General features: G+C 43.2%; 1 protein-coding gene across 10 annotated transcripts in view; it reads right to left on the minus strand.

The window, feature by feature from the left end:
• Positions 1-19,446, minus strand: part of FGGY (FGGY carbohydrate kinase domain containing) — a 508,405-nt gene that overhangs the window by 477,511 nt on the left and 11,448 nt on the right. For 6 of the 10 annotated variants that reach the window (XM_044944924.2, XM_044944922.2, XM_044944923.2 and 3 more), the window contains exon 2: positions 189-400. In XM_044944924.2, the coding sequence (XP_044800859.1) occupies positions 189-386 (198 nt within the window). In that variant the 5' untranslated portion in view covers positions 387-400. Of the gene's footprint in view, positions 1-188; positions 401-7,119; positions 7,234-7,565; positions 7,704-18,442; positions 18,523-19,446 lie in introns of those variants that run through there. The other 4 variants (XM_044944919.2, XM_044944918.2, XM_044944920.2 and 1 more) reach the window with 4 other exon arrangements.

A 19,446-nucleotide genomic window follows, 5' to 3' on the forward strand; every position in this document is an offset into this window, starting at 1 on the left:
CTCTCATGTTATATCCCTGCTGACTGTTGATCTCTGTCACAGACTCTGAGCTCCCAAAAGGCAAAGCCAGTGTCTAAAGTTACCCTTACGTTGTCCCTGGTACCAGATGGACACACAAGAAACACTCAGCGGAGGGGCGGGGGGAAGGAAGCATGTGCAAGGATAGAATGCCAGGGTCAGGGCCATACCTTTGAGACAACACAGCATGCGGCCCAGATGTCCTCGGACGACTGCTCATGGTGGTTGAACTGAGGCTCCCACTGATTGATGGGCTGGTCTGCAAAAGCCAAGAGGGTGCCCCTCTGGTCCACAAGGGCTGCTCGGACACTGCCGGTCCCCACATCCACGCCCACATAGTAGCTCCTGGGTTCATCTCCACCGGGCATTGCTATCCCTCCACCTGTGGGGTCAAAGGCCAAACCACGTGAAGACCAAGCGGGTCTGCAAAGTCGAGCACAGGACATCTTGAAAGTGGAAATGAAGGGGCACAGCTGACGAACTGGGTGATTATTCATTAATCCAAGAAAGATGCTCATTGCTGCCAGTGTGCGAGCAGGCACTGAGGTAGGTGGTGGGTGAACAGGCAGGCGTGGCCTCAGACACGGAGTTTCTGTTCTCTGGAGGAAGTCAGATGATGAGCATTTACAAGCTTCACCATTATTCAAGCAAAGTCGTGATATCGGATGAAAAGTGCAATGAGGATAAACAAAGGGTTGTAGAACTGAGAATCTGGAAGCAACAGGTATGCATTTTTTCCTCACTGAATTTGAATCAAAAGGGCAATGGCCATGGTGCTAAAAAGGAACTCACCTACCTGGTCAGCCATTCATTGAAAAAACTATCTACTGAGCACCTATCACGTGCCAATAAGCACTTTAAACAGTACATGAGTGAGTGAGTGAAGTCACTCAGTCATGTCCGACTCTTTGCGACCCCATGGACTGCAGTCTACCAGGCTCCTCCATCCATGGGATTTTCCAGGCAAGAGTACTGGAGTGGGTTGCCATTTCCTTCTCCAGGGAATCTTCCTGACCCAGGGATAGAACCTGGGTCACCCGCATTGTAGGCAGATGCTTTACCATCTGAGCCACCAGGGAAGTCATAGAGGCCCTCTACTCACTGTGATGCTACAAGATGAGATTGTTTTTATTCCAGTTTTATTAAAGTATAATTGACATACAGAACTATTGTTCAAGGTACACAGCATAAAGCTTACATATACCTTAAGAAATGATTATCACAATACATCTAGTAAATATCTATCATCTCATACAGATTGAAAAGCAAAGAAACAGAAAAATATTTGTGTCATGAGGTCTCGTAGGATCTACTCTCAACAACTTTCATATACAAATACTGCAGGGTTAATTATATTTATCACATTGTACATTATATTCCTAGTATTCATTTATCTTATAACTGGAAGTTTTGTACCTTTTGCCTGCTTTCATCCAATTCCCTCCTCACCCTGACGGTGAGTGTCTATTTTATAGGTGATTAAGATGAGACTCCAAGGAATATGTAAATTTTCTCTTAACGCGAGGTCCACACACTTATGAACAGTAAACGCAAGTTGCGATAATCATGCACATTATACTGACGGGCAAAAAAGTTTCGGAAATTAAGAGATGAGGCAGCAAGACTGCAGAGCAGCCTGAACCCACAATCCCACATCTGTACGTTCTCTTTTCCTTCGTAACAGCTCACAGCACAGATTTGAAGAGGCAAATACACTGCAGGCCATGTCGGGAACTGACTGGGACTGCGAAGGAGCCTCGAGGGAGACAGGATCAGGAATTTGTTAGACAATCTGTTTTCTTTACAGACGCCTTGTGAGTTACAAGGAAACCTGACCAGCGAACACTCCAGGAATTCCTTGGCCTTCACTGCCACTCTAGGTCCCTTTGCTCAGATTAGCCCCCATGACGCAGACATCTCACAGAGGCTTTCATTTTCCAGACTGGCGTTTTAAAGAATAAAAACAAGCCCCCAAGACATTTATGCTGGAGAACGTGCTACAGTCCCCTAGGTGAGCTCAGGGTAGCCTCAGCACCCAGGGTCTAATTTCAACCACAGCAGTGTTCTGTATCCTTTCACTTCAAAGAGGTAATGTTTCCTCAGCAAGATCATACTTGGGGATTCAAAAACGTAGTCAGCCAGCAGGTGTTCCGTTAAGGTTTCCTGGGTATTTATCCCAGTTAAAAATGGCTTCATTAAACATGATGGCTTCTGACTTGCTCACAATGATCCCCCAACAGCATGTGGCCCCTATGGTTCCTGGGCAGCTGGAGAGGCGAAGGTGGAAACTGGAGTAGGAACAAGGGCTACCCTTCTCTGAGCTTCAGAGAACAACTCCAAGGCTCCAGCCTAACTGCTTTCTCATCTCCTCACCCACACGATCAGTGGCACCAGTTTTCAAAACATGCATTCCTTCAAACATCCAACAGGGATATTTTTTCTTCAAGCCATTACTCGAAGGAAACTGAAAACTGAAATAGATCAAAGCACAGCAGTGCTGTGTCAAGCAAAGATCATCCTTGCCTGGCCCTTGACCCTCCCCCAACAGTGGCTCTGCTGAGTTCTTCCTAAGGACTGAAAACCATTGGCTGAGGCCCTCGGCACAGCATCCCAGGCCCTCCGGGAACTGCCCTCTGCCTCCTATCCAGCCACATCTACTACAGTCCTGCCTGTTCTCACATCAGGCTTCAGACACATTGAACCCTCACAGATTCCCAGGTGCACCACACCACTACAGGACTGTCTCCACTTCATGCTTCTCTTTCGTTCCAACTTCCTTTCTCTCTTCTGTGCTTCAGTTCAGTTCAGCCGCTCAGTCATGTCTGAATCTTTGCAACCCCATGGACTGCAGCATGCCAGGCCTCCCTGTCCATCACCAACTCATGGAGTTTACTCAAACTCATGTCCATGGAGTCGGTGATACCATCCAACCATCTCATCCTCTGTCATCCCCTTCTCCTCCTGCCTTCAATCTTTCCCATAATCAGGGTCTTTTCCGATGAGTCAGTACTTTGCATCAGGTGGCCAAAGTATTGGAGTTTCAGCTTCAGCATCAGTCCTTCCAATGAATATTCAGGACTGATTTCCTCTAGGATGGACTGGTTGGATCTCCTTGCAGTCCAAGGGACTCTCAAGAGTCTTCTCCAACACCACAGTTCAAAAGCATCAATTCTTCAGTGCTCAGCTTTCTTTACAGTCCAACTCTCACATCCATACATGACCACTGGAAAAATCATAGCTTTGACTAGAAGGACTGTTGTTGGCATCTCTGCTTTTTAATATGCTGCCTACTGACTTTCATGTTAAGATCTTGCTCAACCAACACTTCTTTTTAAATTTGTTTGGCTGCTCTGTGGCACGTAGGATCTTTGCTGCCATGTGTGGGATCTTCACTGAGGCGTGTGGGATCTTCACTGAGGCGTGTGGGATCTTCACTGAGGCATGTGGGATACAGTTCCCAGACCAGAGATTGGACCTGGGCTCCTTCCCCTGGAAGCACAGAGTCTTAATCACTGCACCACCAGAGAATCCCAACCATCACCTCTTGCCTCTCTCCATGCCCCAGTGCCACCAGAGTACTGTGTCCCTTCTTTTTTTTTAAACTTTTTAAAAATCACTCTGACCGAATTTTTGGCTTCTGTGTTCACCTCCCTCACTGGCCTGAACCTGAAGAAAGGAACTGATTGATTTCTATATCCTCAGCTCCTACAGTGCCTGTATCCCCAAACACTGTCTGGTACATAATAGTTCTCAGTAAGTTCTTATGGAATGAACATCTAAATCAGTGAATTAACAAAAAAAAATAAGGATGAACAGGTTCGTGCTTTAATGCTTTAATAGTTCAGATTCCTAGGTTTGGATTTATCTGCACTAGTGTTTTGCCTTGATTCTAATATCTGTATGCTTCATTCATCCAATTAATATTTACTGGATGCTTACAACCACATTTTAATTCTAAGGTACTCATTTCTTTTCACATTTAGCTTCTCTGAAATCAGTGACTCTTAAAAACCAATGGCAACCAGGAACATCTTTCTTAGTGATATATGAAATGAGGCATGTTGCAATCAGTGACTGATATTAGAAGAAATGCAGATTGTGCCAGGCATCAGACACCCTGCTAGGAACTGAGGATACAGTGAAGGGCAAAACAGGGCAGTGCCGTGGCTTATATCTTCCTAGATTTCTTTATCTGCAGAGGAGGAGGACTGACTAGGCTGGCCACTCCACCGCCCCCAAATGACCACAGGCCTCCACTTGCTGAACTCAGGACTGCCTCTCTTAGCGTCCCACCGTCACCACTTGGAAGGACCCAAGGATGCTGCTCTCCAACACCGATCCTGGCAAGTCAACAACTCTGTCCTTGACTAAAGCTTTTCAAAACTATTCTAAACACTGCAGGGAGAAACAAGGGGAAAGAAATAGGAAATGAAGAATCCATGCAAACATTCTGGCTTACACAGACCTAGCCAGCCACCCAAGCTTCTCTCTACTCCTACCAGAGCCAGTGACAAAATCGGCCCCCAGGGAGCTGGCCCAGCTCCTCAGGCCTGGTTCCCTCACTTGCGACTGTCGTCTTCTGCATGGAATATCTCATCTCACCACCCACCAGACATCCTGATTTAGTCCCAGTAAAATCCAAAGAGGCAGATTTCCACTCTGTAGCTGACTCAGGGCTTACCCTGGCTCTGGGTTTTGGACCTATTTCTTGGCTAAAGAGGAAAGAGCCCATCCTTCCGGAGAACCCTCCCCCTCCACTCTGACTTGTATGGAGACTGGAGCTTTGCCATTAGAGAGTTAACTCCAGGGCTGCCTGGACCACAGCGGTACCCCTAGTGCCAGCCCAGTGTCTGGCACATGGCACAAACTCACCACGTCCCTGAGACTCAGAGCAAACTCTTAAAACCCACCTTTAGGGAAATAATAAAAAGGTAAAAATTTATTGTGTATCTGATGTTTTACTAAGCAGCTTGCTTACATTTTTAAATCCACTTTTTGTCCTGATATCAACCCTTGAAGAGAATTACTAGGACCATTCCCATTTTACTGATGAGGAAAAACAAGTCCTAGACTAGTCAAGTAACTTGCTCACGTATGTCATACAAATAGCAAGTGATAGAGGTGAGAGCAGTCTCGATCCCTCTGGCTGCCAAATCCTTAACCGTTCTCGGAATGCCATGCTAACAGGTTCATGCATGTTAACAGGTTCATGCATGCTAAGTTGCTTCGGTCGTATCCGGCTCTGCGACCCCATGGATTGTATGTAGCCCATCAGGCTCTTCTGTCCACAGGGTCTCTTCAGGCAAGAATACTAGAGTGGGTTGCAGTGCCCTCCTCCAGGAAATCTTCCCAACTCAGGGATAGAACCCGCCTCTCTCATGTCTCCTGCACTGGCAGGTGGGTTCTTTACCACCAGTGCCACCTAGGAAGCCCCATGCTGCAGGATACCCTCCACGTAGTTAATGCACGTTTGCCAAGGACTCTGCCTACTCTGTACACTGTTCTTGTTGTTTAGTCACTAAGTTGTGTCTAACTCTTTTGTGACCCTGTGAGATGTAACCCGCCAGGCTCCTCTGTTCATGACAAGAATACTGGAGTGGATTTCCTTCTCCGGGGGATCTTCCTAACCTAGGGCTCAAAGCCATGTGCCTACTCTGTCTACAACTGGTTTACACAGAACTCAGGCTGCCCACCTTCAGAGACTGGCCCTTTCCTAATACCAGGTGGCCTCTCTCTGGTAAAACTATCCATTTCTAGACTGTATGACTGAGACATCAGTCCAAAAGAGAGTCAAACCCACGGGAACAAGGGCATCATACCTTCTCTGCATTGTTCACACACACACACCCCAGTTCATGTTTTTGTAAGAAATAGATCCTAATTAAATATTTCAGGTTCACTACGTTTCCTATTACTATAGTTTTAAGTGATCTCTTTATGATTGTTTCCACACCTGGATCTTGAGAAGTTCAAGCTCTAGGGCAGCTTCCCTGAAACTTGACCCTGTGAGTTATAAAAACTCTGCCAGAGGATTTTCTGCACTCAGATTCCTCGTCTCCCCTCTGTGCCCTTTGTTCCTGGGTCATAAGTACTCTCTGATGTGTCCTAGACTCCAAACTACATTTCAGTTCCTCTTGGCCTCAGAGAATAAAGTAACTGCAAAATGGAAAACATTATTCTCTTTTATAATTTGCTTTAAAAAAAAAAAAGGATTAGGATCCTCCTGCATGCTTGGCACTTTTACACATTTGCTCATCTCTTCCAACTGAAATGCATTCAAGCTGGGGAACCTACCACCATTTTATACCTTGTTGGGATAGGAAAATTTGCCCCAAGTCACACAAAGAGTAAACGGCAGCAGCATCTGCATTTGAACCCTGGCCTCTTAAGGCAACTTTAGGGCTCTTTCCAACCTAAAAGTGAAAACCGAATCCTTCAACAACAGTATCAACAACAAAGGCAGCAACAACTGGCACTTATTAAGCTCTGCTCTGCACATCACCCACCTGATTCTGTGATTTCACTTGTAACAATCCCGTGAGGTTGCCACTACAGCTCATTTTCCAGTTAGAGAGACTGAGGTTCTCAGCAATAAAGCAGTTTAAGGTCACAGAGCACAACACCAAAGGAGCTGGGTTTTGTCCAGGTCACAATGGTGTGGCTTTAAACCCCAACAGATGAATGCTGAGAGTCAGAAAGTTGATCCCACTTCATTCATTTGAGTCAGAGATAAATTCTTTAAAAAGAAAGACAACTAATAAGGAATATGCGGTATCCGACTCTCTGTGACCTCATGGGCTGTAGCCCACCAGGCTGCTTTGTCCATGGGGATAATCCAGGCAAGAATACTGGAATGGGTTGCCATGGCCTCCTCCAGGGGATCTTCTCAACCCAGGTATCGAACCCAGGTCTTCTGCATTGCAGGCAGATTCTTTACCATCTGAGCCACCAGGGAAGCCCATTAAAAAAGAAACACAACTAACAGGGAATATGGGGTGGCTGGTCAGACAAGAGAATTAAGAGCATAGACTGTGGAAGCCAAGAGAAAGAAAAGCTACAGGGAGAAATTCAAGCTGGCTGCACACATGTCCCAGGCCTTACCTAACTTCTCAGTCTACAAGAGGCTCCAAAGGGCAGAACAGCTTCCCAGCCAATTGCCAGCACGGACTGAACTGGTTTTAGCCTCTGTTCATGATCAAAAGACCGCTCTTATGATAAATATTTATATGGTGCATTAAATAACAGCCTGTACAAATATTATTAGAAATGTGCCACAGGAAACCACAGGTTTCACAGCTGATTCCTCAACAAACACGAAAGCTGCTCAAAGGCAGTGAGAAAAGGAGACAGAGTCAGGGACATGGAGGCTGTTCTCTGCATAACTGTCCCAAAAATTCTCAAAAGGGGTCATGCTACACATAATTGTGCTGAAAACCACTCTGTGGGGTTGTCTCTCATATTTATTTGCTTCCTTCTTTTCCCCTAAATGACTAAAGAGCAGAACACTGGTCCCTAAGACTGCAACCCTCCAGAGTGGATAAGCTTACCTGCAGTTCTACTTCTTAGTGGGCCACTCCTTCAGGACAAACTTGAGGACAGTGGCTACAGATACAGCGTCCCAGGGACCTGGGAGTGAGCTTAATATCCTCTCTTGACTTTGATCTTTGGTCTTGGCTGGGAGTTCAAGTACACAAGTCACACACAAATTTTTTTTTTTTAGTTATAATATAATCAGGGGCTTGGGAGATTTGGGAATAAAAACCTAAGCAATGAGTATGCTGCTCCACTTCAGTCTCCTTAACAGAAGGAATTAAATACCACTTTAAGCAATTCTCCCATGCTCTAAAATGGAGAGAAAATTTGGCAGGGGAAGGAAAGAGCTAATTTGGCAATAATACCTGGTTCTCCATCGGCTTTACCAAAAATATACATGGGAGAACAAGTACAGCTTCTTGACAGGTACTTCTCCTCTTAAAGTGAAAGGCTGTCTCCTGCAGCTCCAATCTTGCTATATTCTTTGAACGATTAACTAAGATTGTATAACCAGAGGGCCCAGCACAGTGCCTGGTATTAATATATGGTATGCTCAGTAACAGCTTCCCTAGTGGCTCAGATGGTAAAGAATCTGCCTACAATATGGGAGACCCAGCTTCGATCTCCGGATTGGGAAGATCCCCTGGAGAAGGGAATGGCCACCCACTCCAGTATTCTTGCCTGGAGAATTCCATGGACAGAGGAGCTTGGCAGGCTACGGTCATAGGGTCACAAAGAGTCAGACATAACTGAGTGGCGCACACACACACACACACACACACACACACACACACTCAGTAAACAGCAGCAATTATTAGGACTATTAAGATATGCCAACCTTCTCTTTCATGATCAAATCATCCCTGAACATCTGCAGGGATGTTTAGTATGCATGATCTATACCTAGGTATTCACACCATGTCTAACAGCTCAAATTCCAGTAAACAAATGTAAAGTGCTTTCTCTGGGTCAGGACACTAGGAATAGGAAGCTGAAAAATATATCATTTCTGATTTTAAATAGTTGAAAATTTAGTGTAAGAATCTTATTTTTGAAAGTAAAACAGCGATGCCTCAAGTTGTGCCTAGTTTATGTACTTGAAGCACAGCTAATGCACCTGGTAATATTGCACGTGGCAGTAAGGGGGCTCCATTTGCCAGTGGAATCTCGGCTTATTCTTGAAGCCAAGCGTCTTGTTCCAACTCCACCTTCCTTGGCAGAATATGGAGATGTAAGTTGATAAAATAAGTACCAGGTTACTGTTTTCATCAGTCTTCCAAGCACTAGATCAGAAGCCCAGTATTTTTCAAGACGTTGAGGATCTTCATGCTTTGGACTGAGCCCATCTTTAAAGACAAATCTGAGATGACTGGACAAGGGGTATGGAATTAAATCAGACAGAAGAAAAGCTGGCTGTCATCTTAGATTCAAAGTTGGATTCCAACAGGTAGAACAGGCAAACCTAAGGAAGCCTCGTGCATGCCTCACAATGTGGTGGCCACGGGGATCAACACTGAGGCGGTCCTGGGCAGTGGCCAAAACCCACCACCGTCCAAGAGCCACACAGGCAACGCTCAACGGCTGACGCAGAGAAAATACAAAACCCAGCCATGCTGAGGCCAAATGCACGGTATAGGTCCTAACGAAATCATGGGTGGAAAATCTGATGCATCAAATGACATCCCCAAACTCCCAAAACAAACATTGCCTGAGAGTAAATTAAACTCTGGATCTCCCATGTCCTCTTCTATAAAACCTCACTTACACTCCCTTCTCTTCAATCCTTGTAATCCAATAAAGCAGCTCCCTACTTGTTAAAATGCCTTCCAAGCCCTTTAAAATGCCCTACCAAGCTATTCTCTCTGCAGAGACGGGGAGAGGGGGAACCCACATTTATGACACCCACCCTTCCCCCACTTACAGGGGGAAGACACTGAAATCCTGAGGGGAACAAAATCCAGTGGATGGTCACAAAGCTGGAAGATGAAGGAGGCTGTATTCAATTTCAGGTTGAACACAGGCCACAACAGGACTCTTATCTATCCCTGAAATGACTTGACTTTTCCCACCTCCCAACCAAGTTGCTTTCATCCTTAGCATACTCAGAACACAATTCCAAGTCAGTTCATCCTGTGAAAACTTCTCAGACACTCAACCATCAGAAACGCCCCTTCCATGCTCTGATTAATGACAACCCTATGTCACTATATAGGCTACTGTGAGAAGCATTAGATATTGAGAATGTTCTGCCCTCTACTTCCTTCTGCCTAGAGGGAAACATGCATGTGTCCTGCAGTAATAGGGAAATTCTTGGTCTGGGAGGGAGGAGGAAACTATTAATGTATAAAATAGTCGAATACCTTTTAAAATAAAAAGCATCTAAAAACTCTCCATCCCTGGAGAGGTCTAGAAGCACAGTCAGCAAGCCTCTCTTCTGTATGAAGCACTGCACCCCTTCCCAGGGCATTCTTCCTCCTGACCTGCAGCCCACTTCCACACACAGGCATGGAGGAGAGAAGTACTGGGTACAGCAACAAAATCCAATCCCTGCACCATCTTGCAAAACTCTGCCCTCAAAGACAATGCCCAGCCTGAGGATGGCTGAGGTTTCTAGCCTACTCTTTTGGCTTTTTTTTTTTTTTTTCCCTTTTTAAAGAAATTCTATTATTTTTTTTCTATTATTTTACTAATATAAACATTTTTATATTACTATTATATAGTATATATTATTAATATATAGTAATTTATTTTTACTTATTGCTAACAATTACTGACCATTTTTTAATTGGAGGATAACTGCTTTACAATGTTGTGTTCGTTTTTGCTGTACAACGTGCTGCTCTATGACGCCCCCATACCCTATTTATGAAGAATGGCTAGGTGGCTTCAAGGCCCCACGTGAAAGGCCTAAAGAATGAGTTACTGGAAGATTACTGAACAGCGTGCCTTTCCAGAAACAGGCCCTGTTAAAATTATCATGAGCTGCAGGGTAAGCTTCAACACCAGCAATGCTCCTTCTGCCCAAAGTGAAGGATAAGTTCTTTATCTGGCCCACAAGGAACTCAAAGCTTCTGCTCCTGCCCGAACCACTAACCCCACTGCCCAACCTCATCTCTGATCACAACTCCTAATATGCCAACCTTGCAACATTACTAGCAATCCCTCAAATGAAAGTTTGCTGCCTTTGTTCATGTGATGCAAAAAATACAAACTTGCAGTTCATAGAAAAAGATATTCAATCCATACACTGACCCGTTAACCTCACAAAAATGGAGGGAAATGCAAATCAAAACAACACTGAGATACAATTTTACACCTTAAAAAAATGGGCAAAAAATGAAAATGCGGATAATATCCATTTTGGGCAAGTGCTTGGGGACACAAGCAGTTTCAGATACGTTTAGCAGGAGAATAATTGGTTCATCCTGCTTTAGAACAATTTGGCAATATCTATCTGTTTTCCAAATCTACCCCTTTACCCAAGAGCTATAACTTCTAAGAATTTACCTTCTAAGAACTGAAGATTGGCTCATCTAAAAGATATATACAAAAAGGCACATTTCAGCTTTATTTTTTAAAGGCAAGGGCACACTCACAAAAACCCTGGAAACAAATTCAATATTCATTTATAGTGCCTGCATGCTAAATCGCTTTAGTCGTGTGTGTCTGACTCTTTGCAACCTCATGGACTGTAGCCCACCAGGCTCCTCTTTCCAAGGGATTCTCCAAGCAAGAATACTGGAGTGTGTTGTCATGCCCTCCTCCAGGGGATCTTCCCAACCCAGGGATCAAACCCACATCTCCTGCAGCTCCTGCATTGCAGCTGGATTCTTTACCACTGAACCACTATGGAAGCCCCATTCATTTATAGGGGCCTTGCTAAAACTGATACAGAAACAGTTGTTAAAAATGAGACATAGCTAAAGAAAATTGCTAATTATGTGTTATTGAGTAAAAGAGCAAATTCTTGGACACTACAACATGACTGCATTTGTAAGAACTCTGTAAAGAGGAAACCACATCAGTGGTTCTCAAACTGTGATCTTCAGAGAAGCAGCATCAGCACCACCAAGCAATGTGTTAGAAATGCAAACTCTCAGGCTCCAGCCCAGATCTACTAATGCAGAAACTAGGGAGTACGGTTCACAGCCTGTGCTATTAAAACCCTTCAGGCTACCCTGAATGCTGCTGCTGCTGCTGCTGCTAAATCGCTTCAGTCATGCCCGACTCTGTGCAACCCCATAGACGGCAGCCCACCAGGCTCCCCCGTCCCTGGGATTCTCCAGGCAAGGACATTGGAGTGGGTTGGCATTTCCTTCTCCAATGCATGAAAGTGAAAAGTGAAAGTGAAGTCACTCAGTTGTGTCCGACTCTTAGCGACCCCATGGACTGCAGCCCACCAGGCTCCTCCGTCCATGGGATTTTCCAGGCAAGAGTACTGGAATGGGGTACCATCACCTTCTCCGAAACTGTGTAAGGACCTAACATACAAAACTTCAGGAAGAATATGCAAAAGCCTGCTTACTGCAGTGACATCTAGAGAAAGAAGTACAGTGGAAGCATGGAGGGCAATTTTTAACCTCCCCTCTCTGTGCTGTTTGAATTTTCACAATAGGCAGCTACTATTGTAATAATAAGAAAGATTCTTGTACTGGGTTGAAATCTACTTGATGTGGCTTTCACCCTCTAGTCCACATTTTTATCCCATGGGATTATCCAAACCACCTAATCTCTTTTAAGTGAGCTAGCACTTGGATATGCAGCCCTTAGATATGCAGATGACACCACCCTTACGGCAGAAAGTGAAGAACTAAAGAGCCTCTTGATGAAAGTGAAAGAGGAGAGTGAGAAAGCTGGCTTAAAACTCAACATTCAGAAAACTAAGATCGTAGCATCTAGTCTCATTACTTCATGGCAGATAGATGGGGAAACAATGGAAACAGTGACAGATTTCATTTTGGGGGACTCCAAAATCATTGCAGATAGTGACTGTAGCCATGAAATTAAAGATGTTTGCTCCTTGGAAGAAAAGCTATGACCAACCTAGACAGCATATTAAAAAGCAGAGACGTTACTTTGCCAACAAAGGTCCATCTAGTCAAAGCTATGGTTTTTCCAATAGTCATGTATGGATGTAAGAGTTGGACTATAAAGAAAGCTGAGTGCTGAAGAATGGATGCTTTTGAATTGTGGTGTTAGAGAAGACTCTTGAGAGTCCCTTGGACTGTAAGAGATCCAATCAGTTCATCCTAAAGAAGATCAGTCCTGAATATTCATTGGAAGGACTGATGTTGAAGCTGAAACTCCAATACTTTGGCCACCTGATGCGAAGAGCTGACTCATTTGACAAGACTTTGATGCTGGGAAAGATTGAAGGAGGGAGGAGAAGGGGATGACAGAGGGTGAGATGGTTGGATGGCATCACCAGCCCGATGGACATGAGTTGGACTATAAAGAAAGCTGAGTGCTGAAGAATCACCAACTCAATGGACATGAGTTTCAGTAAACTCTGGGAGCTGGTGATGGACAGGGAGGCCTGGCGTGCTGCAGTCCATGGGGTCGCAAACATTCAGACACGGCTGAGCGACTGAACTGAACTGAGCCCTTAGAATGTTTTAAAATGATTCTCATGACCTCCTCAAGAAAGGAGCTTTCTTTCCTCTTTGTTATATACTTTTAGTTCTGACAACTGCTGCTCCATGCCATGGCTTTTCCTAAAATCAAGAGACAGGAAGAAAGGATATGGTGTGCTTAGTACATTTAACAAGAATAATCTTCAGAGTCCCATGTTCCCATGTGACTGTGTGTGGAGATGAGGGAAGCTGGGCTAATAGCAACCTGTGAGCACACAGTAGGTCTTCTTTAACTCCCTGAGGCTCCCCAGATGGAACACATGCTGGGACAAATCACTGGCCCATCCAGCCCAATATCCAATCTCACACACTAAAAAGGGAACAATCTGCAGAGGAGAAAAGGGAAGGAAAGGCGGGGTGTCTTTGCAAAGTGCCTTGGAAGGTGAGCTTTGAGGTAGCCTCCTCAAGTACCTGACTCGTCCTTTGAGGTCCCTAGAATTTGGTGTTGTCTATGTTCTATCAATATGCATCATCACACAAATAGCAATCTTTCTCAAACTTGAATTTTGTGCCAACCGTCGTCTTGGATCAACAGATTTCATGTGAGCATTTACTCTCTTCCTGGCCTGCTACTAGTGACTTAGTAGATGGCCTTGATGAAACTTCCAACAACTTTGGAGGGTCCACAAACAAAAATTGATCCTTTTGAACTGCGGTGTTGGAAAAGACTCCTGAGAGTCCGTTGGACTGCAAGGAGATCCAACCAGTCCATCCTAAAGGAAACTAGTCCTGAGTATTCATTGGAAGGACTAATGCTGAAGCTGAAACTCCAATCCTTTGGCCACCTGATTCGAAGAACTGACTAATAAGTTCTTAGGGGAAACTAAGGTTCTGTGCATTTAGGTCACTTGCCCAATGGCACCCCACTCCAGTACTCTTGCCTGGCAAATCCCATGGATGGAGGAGCCTGGTAGGCTGCAGTCCATGGGGTCACAAAGAGTCGGATATGACTGAGCGACTTCCCTTTCACTTTTCACTTTCATGCATTGGAGAAGGAAATGGCAACCCATTCCCGTTTCCTTGCCTGGAGAATCCCAGGGACGGAGAAGCCTGGTGGGCTGCCGTCTATGGGGCCACACAGAGTCAGATACGACTGAAGTGACTTAGCAGCAGCAGCCCAATGTCACAGACTCAGTAAAAAACAAGAGAGGGACTTCAACCCATGCTCTTTCCACTATGTCACATGATGATTTAAAACAGCCACACTCTAATATCAACGTTGGCCACATAATTCTATAATCCCAGAATCTGATAAATTATACTGAGTTTGGCGTATCTACATCACGCTTGATTTTTTTTTTTATTTTTTTATTTTTAAACTTTACAATATTGTATTAGTTTTGCCAAACATCGAAATGAATCCGCCACAGGTATACCTGTGCTCCCCATCCTGAACCCTCCTCCCTCCTGCCTCCCCATACCCTCCCTCTGGGTCATCCCAGTGCACCAGCCCCAAGCATCCAGCATCATGCATCGAACCTGGACTGGCAACTCATTTCATACACGATATTATACATGTTTCAATGCCATTCTCCAAATCTCCCCACCCTCTCCCTCTCCCACAGAGTCCATAAGACTGATCTATACATCAGTGTCTCTTTTGCTGTCTCGTACACAGGGTTATTGTTACCATCTTTCTAAATTCCATATATATGCGTTAGTATACTGTATTGGTGCTTTTCTTTCTGGCTTACTTCACTCTGTATAATAGGCTCCAATTTCATCCACCTCATTAGAACTGATTCAAATGTATTCTTTTTAAAGGCTGAGTAATACTCCATTGTGCATATGTACCACAGCTTTCTTATCCATTCATCTGCTGATGGGCATCTAGGTTGCTTCCATGTCCTGGCTATTATAAACAGTGCTGCGATGAACATTGGGGTACACGTGTCTCTTTCCCTTCTGGTTTCCTCAGTGTGTATGCCCAGCAGTGGGATTGCTGGATCATAAGGCAGGTCTATTTCCAGTTTTTTAAGGAATCTCCACACTGTTCTCCAGAGTGGCTGTACTAGTTTGCATTCCCACCAACAGTGTAAGAGGGTTCCCTTTTCTCCACACCCTCTCCAGCATTTATTGCTTGTAGACTTTTGGATCACAGCCATTCTGACTGGCGTGAAATGGTACCTCATAGTGGTTTTTATTTGCATTTCTCTGATAATGAGTGATGTTGAGCATCTTTTCATGTGTTTGTTAGCCATCTGTATGTCTTCTTGGAGAAATGTCTCTTTAGTTCTTTGGCACATTTTTTGATTGGGTCATTTATTTTTCTGGAGTTGAGCTGTAGGAGTTGCTTGTATATTTTTGAGATTAGTTGTTTTTCAGTTGCTTCGTTTGCTATTATTTTCTCCCATTCTGAAGGCTGCCTTTTCACCTTGCTAATAGTTTCCTTTGTTGTGCAGAAGCTTTTAAGTTTAATTAGGTCCCATTTGTTTATTTTTGCTTTTATTTCCAATATTCTGGGAGGTGGGTCATAGAGGATCCTGCTGTGATGTATGTCAGAGAGTGTTTTGCCTATGTTCTCCTCTAGGAGTTTTATAGTTTCTGGTCTTACGTTGAGATCTTTAATCCATTTTGAGTTTATTTTTGTGTGTGGTGTTAGAAAGTGTTCTAGTTTCATTCTTTTACAAGTGGTTGACCAGTTTTCCCAGCACCACTTGTTAAAGAGATTGTCTTTAATCCATTGTATATTCTTGCTTCCTTTGTCAAAGATAAGGTGTCCATATGTGCGTGGATTTATCTCTGGGCTTTCTATTTTGTTCCATTGATCAATATTTCTGTCTTTGTGCCAGTACCATACTGTCTTGATAACTGTGGCTTTGTAGTAGAGTCTGAAGTCAGGTAGGTTGATTCCTCCAGTTCCATTCTTCTTTCTCAAGATAGCTTTGGCTATTCGAGGTTTTTTGTATTTCCATACAAATTGTGAAATTATTTGTTCTAGCTCTGTGAAGAATACTGTTGGTAGCTTGATGGGGATTGCATTGAATCTATAAATTGCTTTGGGTAGTATACTCATTTTCACTATATTGATTCTTCCAATCCATGAACATGGTATATTTCTCCATCTATTAGTGTCCTCTTTGATTTCTTTCACCAGTGTTTTATAGTTTTCTATATATAGGTCTTTAGTTTCTTTAGGTAGATATATTCCTAAGTATTTTATTCTTTCCGTTGCAATGGTGAATGGAATTGTTTCCTTAATTTCTCTTTCTGTTTTCTCATTATTAGTGTATAGGAATGCAAGGGATTTCTGGGTGTTGATTTTATATCCTGCAACTTTACTATAGTCATTGATTAGTTCTAGTAATTTTCTGGTGGAGTCTTTAGGGTTTTCTATGTAGAGGATCATGTCATCTGCAAATAGTGAGAGTTTTACTTCTTCTTTTCCAATTTGGATTCCTTTTATTTCTTTTTCTGCTCTGATTGCTGTGGCCAAAACTTCCAAAACTATGTTGAATAGTAATGGTGAAAGTGGGCACCCTTGTCTTGTTCCTGACTTTAGAGGAAATGCTTTCAATTTTTCACCATTGAGGATAATGTTTGCTGTGGGTTTGTCATATATAGCTTTTATTATGTTGAGGTATGTTCCTTCTATTCCTGCTTTCTGGAGAGTTTTGATCATAAATGTATGTTGAATTTTGTCAAAGGCTTTCTCTGCATCTATTGAGATAATCATATGGTTTTTATTTTTCAATTTGTTAATGTGGTAAATCACGCTTGATTTTATCACCTGTCTTCTCAACTTTTATCCCCTATAGGTGTTCAGTAACTGAGTGCTTTCCAAATCTCTTCATCCCATAGCCACTTTAGCAGAATTCAAGATACTCAGCTCTCAGCCTGGTCTGCAACAGATTTCAGTGTAACTGGCCCAAAATCCAGATGGCCCAAGGGACAGGCAACACATACATTTAGGCTGAATGATTTTTACTTTATTTTCCCCACTCTTCCTAAACCCAGTCCCCACACAAGTCACTGTATATGTACTTGCTATATAAACTCTGCTTCATCATCCATGTTGATAAGGACCTTCTAAACAATTTAAAACGATAGTTACAGGACTTCCAGGAAAAACCATCTCATCGTTTTTCCTTGTGTCAAACCCACTTCTGCCCAAACATACTGTGCCTTTTCTCTTCTTTCCCACCAAGTGGCACCATGAACCACCCTGACATTGTAGTCAGCAATCTAAAAATTATCACTGATTCCCTGTGCAGGTTATTCTCTGTTTACCCACCTCTTCCACACTCAACCCTTTTCTGCCTACCCTGTGTCCTGGGGATTATAGTCTGACCTCTAAGGCTCTCTAACCCTTTTATCTTCTAGTTGGTTTTACCCATGGACAGCCATTAGCAGAAACCTTAAAGGAGGAAGGAAAGTAAGGTCAGGGTTCCCTTCCTTTGGAGCTGCCTCAAACTTGCTGCATTTCTTTAGATAACAGATCCTCTCAAGGCAGCTTTCTCTACGGGATTTCTGAGTTCTCCATCCCTTGCCCACTTAAGTAGAAAGGTATAAGAATACCACTAATATTAGCTCTAGGCATTCATGCTGCCCTCATCTTTCTAAATAGTTCCTGTACTTAAAATTATAAAAATCTAAGGGTGTCTTTCCTTTCAATTTATTCCTTTACTGTTTCCTTTCAGGCCTCAAACAGTAAAGGTGCCTGAATAACTCAAATTCCCTGCCTCAGAAACTCTAGTAGTCTCTCTTAAAATTTTCTTCAAAATTTCCAGGTGAAGACCTCCACTTCTAGCCAAGATGGATAAAGAGCACCATATTTACCCTCCCACCTTAAATAACTAAAACAATGAATACAGGAAACAAAGGTTCTCAGGATACTGGACATCAGGCAACAAAATGCAGCGCTGTCAGAGAGACTGGGGGAGAAAAAGAGGTATCCTGAAATTGTTCAAGCTGAATGCCTGGGACCTGGACACAGGAAGAGAAAATCCACACCAAGGCCTGCAGTTTGCTGAACTGAGTGAGAGCTAGGAGTCTGTGCAGAGCAAGGAGGCTAGAATTCTTGGGGCAAAGTAGGAGATAGGAAAGCTGCCCCAGAAGGTGTGCTCGTCAAGTGTTCAGGACAGTAGCAGTCACTGTACACATGCGAAGAAACCGTCTGAGCCAGAAGCACTCAAAAGGATGACAGTGAGCAATCAGTGGACTTCACACAGGGCCATGAATAGTGGCGATTCACCCAGCCAGTGAGGGAAACCTCATAATTAACAGGGCTGGGGGGCGAGTACACAGACGGGCTTTACCTCAGCAGCGAAGAAGCATGAGTCCTACTCAACAAAGCAGGATGCAAGAGGATCAAACTGTTTCCAATAACTTAGACATGCTGTAAAACAAAGATCAACTGTATTTATAGAAATACGGAAATATCTAGCATTGAACAAGGTAAAACACATAACGTCTGGTATTCAGTCAAAAATTAACAGCATGCAAAGAACCAGGAAAATACGACTTAAAGTGAGAAAAATCAATGGACTCCAACCCAGAACTGACCTATCTGATAGAATGAGTTGATGCAGATATTAAGGCAGTTATTATACGTGAAAGTCCTACGTTCAAAAAGCTAAAGGAAAGAGTGAATTTAAAAGTTCAGACATATAAGGTTTTTAAAAGAATCAAGTTGAAATTATAAAAATGAAAACTAAAATACCTGAGATGAAAAGCTGACTGTATGAGATTACATAACACAGAAGATTAGTGACCTTCAAGACATTGTAATAGAAACTATCAAAAATATAACAAAGAGAGAAAAGATTTTTTTAAAAATAGAGCATCTGTGAGCTGTGGAAAAACTTAAGTGACCTAATATATGTGAAATGGGAATACCTGAAGTGAGAACAAAGAAGAGATCAGGAGAACTACATTAGACATAATGCTTATAAATTTCCAAATATGATGAAAACTATAAAACCACATATTTAAGAACACAAATGAACTCCAAGCAAAAGAAACATAAAGAAAACTCAGCCAAGCAACATCATAACCAAATTGTTCAAAACCAATTGTAAAGAGAAATCTTAAAAGCAGTCAGGGTGGAGATGGCAAATTATGCAAAAAAAAAGAAAAAAATGTGAGAATGTCAACAGAAATAATGAAGCTATGAGACAGCAGAGCAAGATTTGAAGAACTAGAAGAAAAAACTTTATACTAGAATTCTTTATCCTGTGGGGAAAAAAATCTTTCAAAACTGAAGCTGAAATAAAGATTTTTTTGAGACATACCAAAGATGTCATACCAAAATTCATCATCA

This window comes from Bubalus bubalis, chromosome 6 (genome assembly GCF_019923935.1).
Source record: "Bubalus bubalis isolate 160015118507 breed Murrah chromosome 6, NDDB_SH_1, whole genome shotgun sequence".
Taxonomy (NCBI): domain Eukaryota; kingdom Metazoa; phylum Chordata; class Mammalia; order Artiodactyla; family Bovidae; genus Bubalus; species Bubalus bubalis.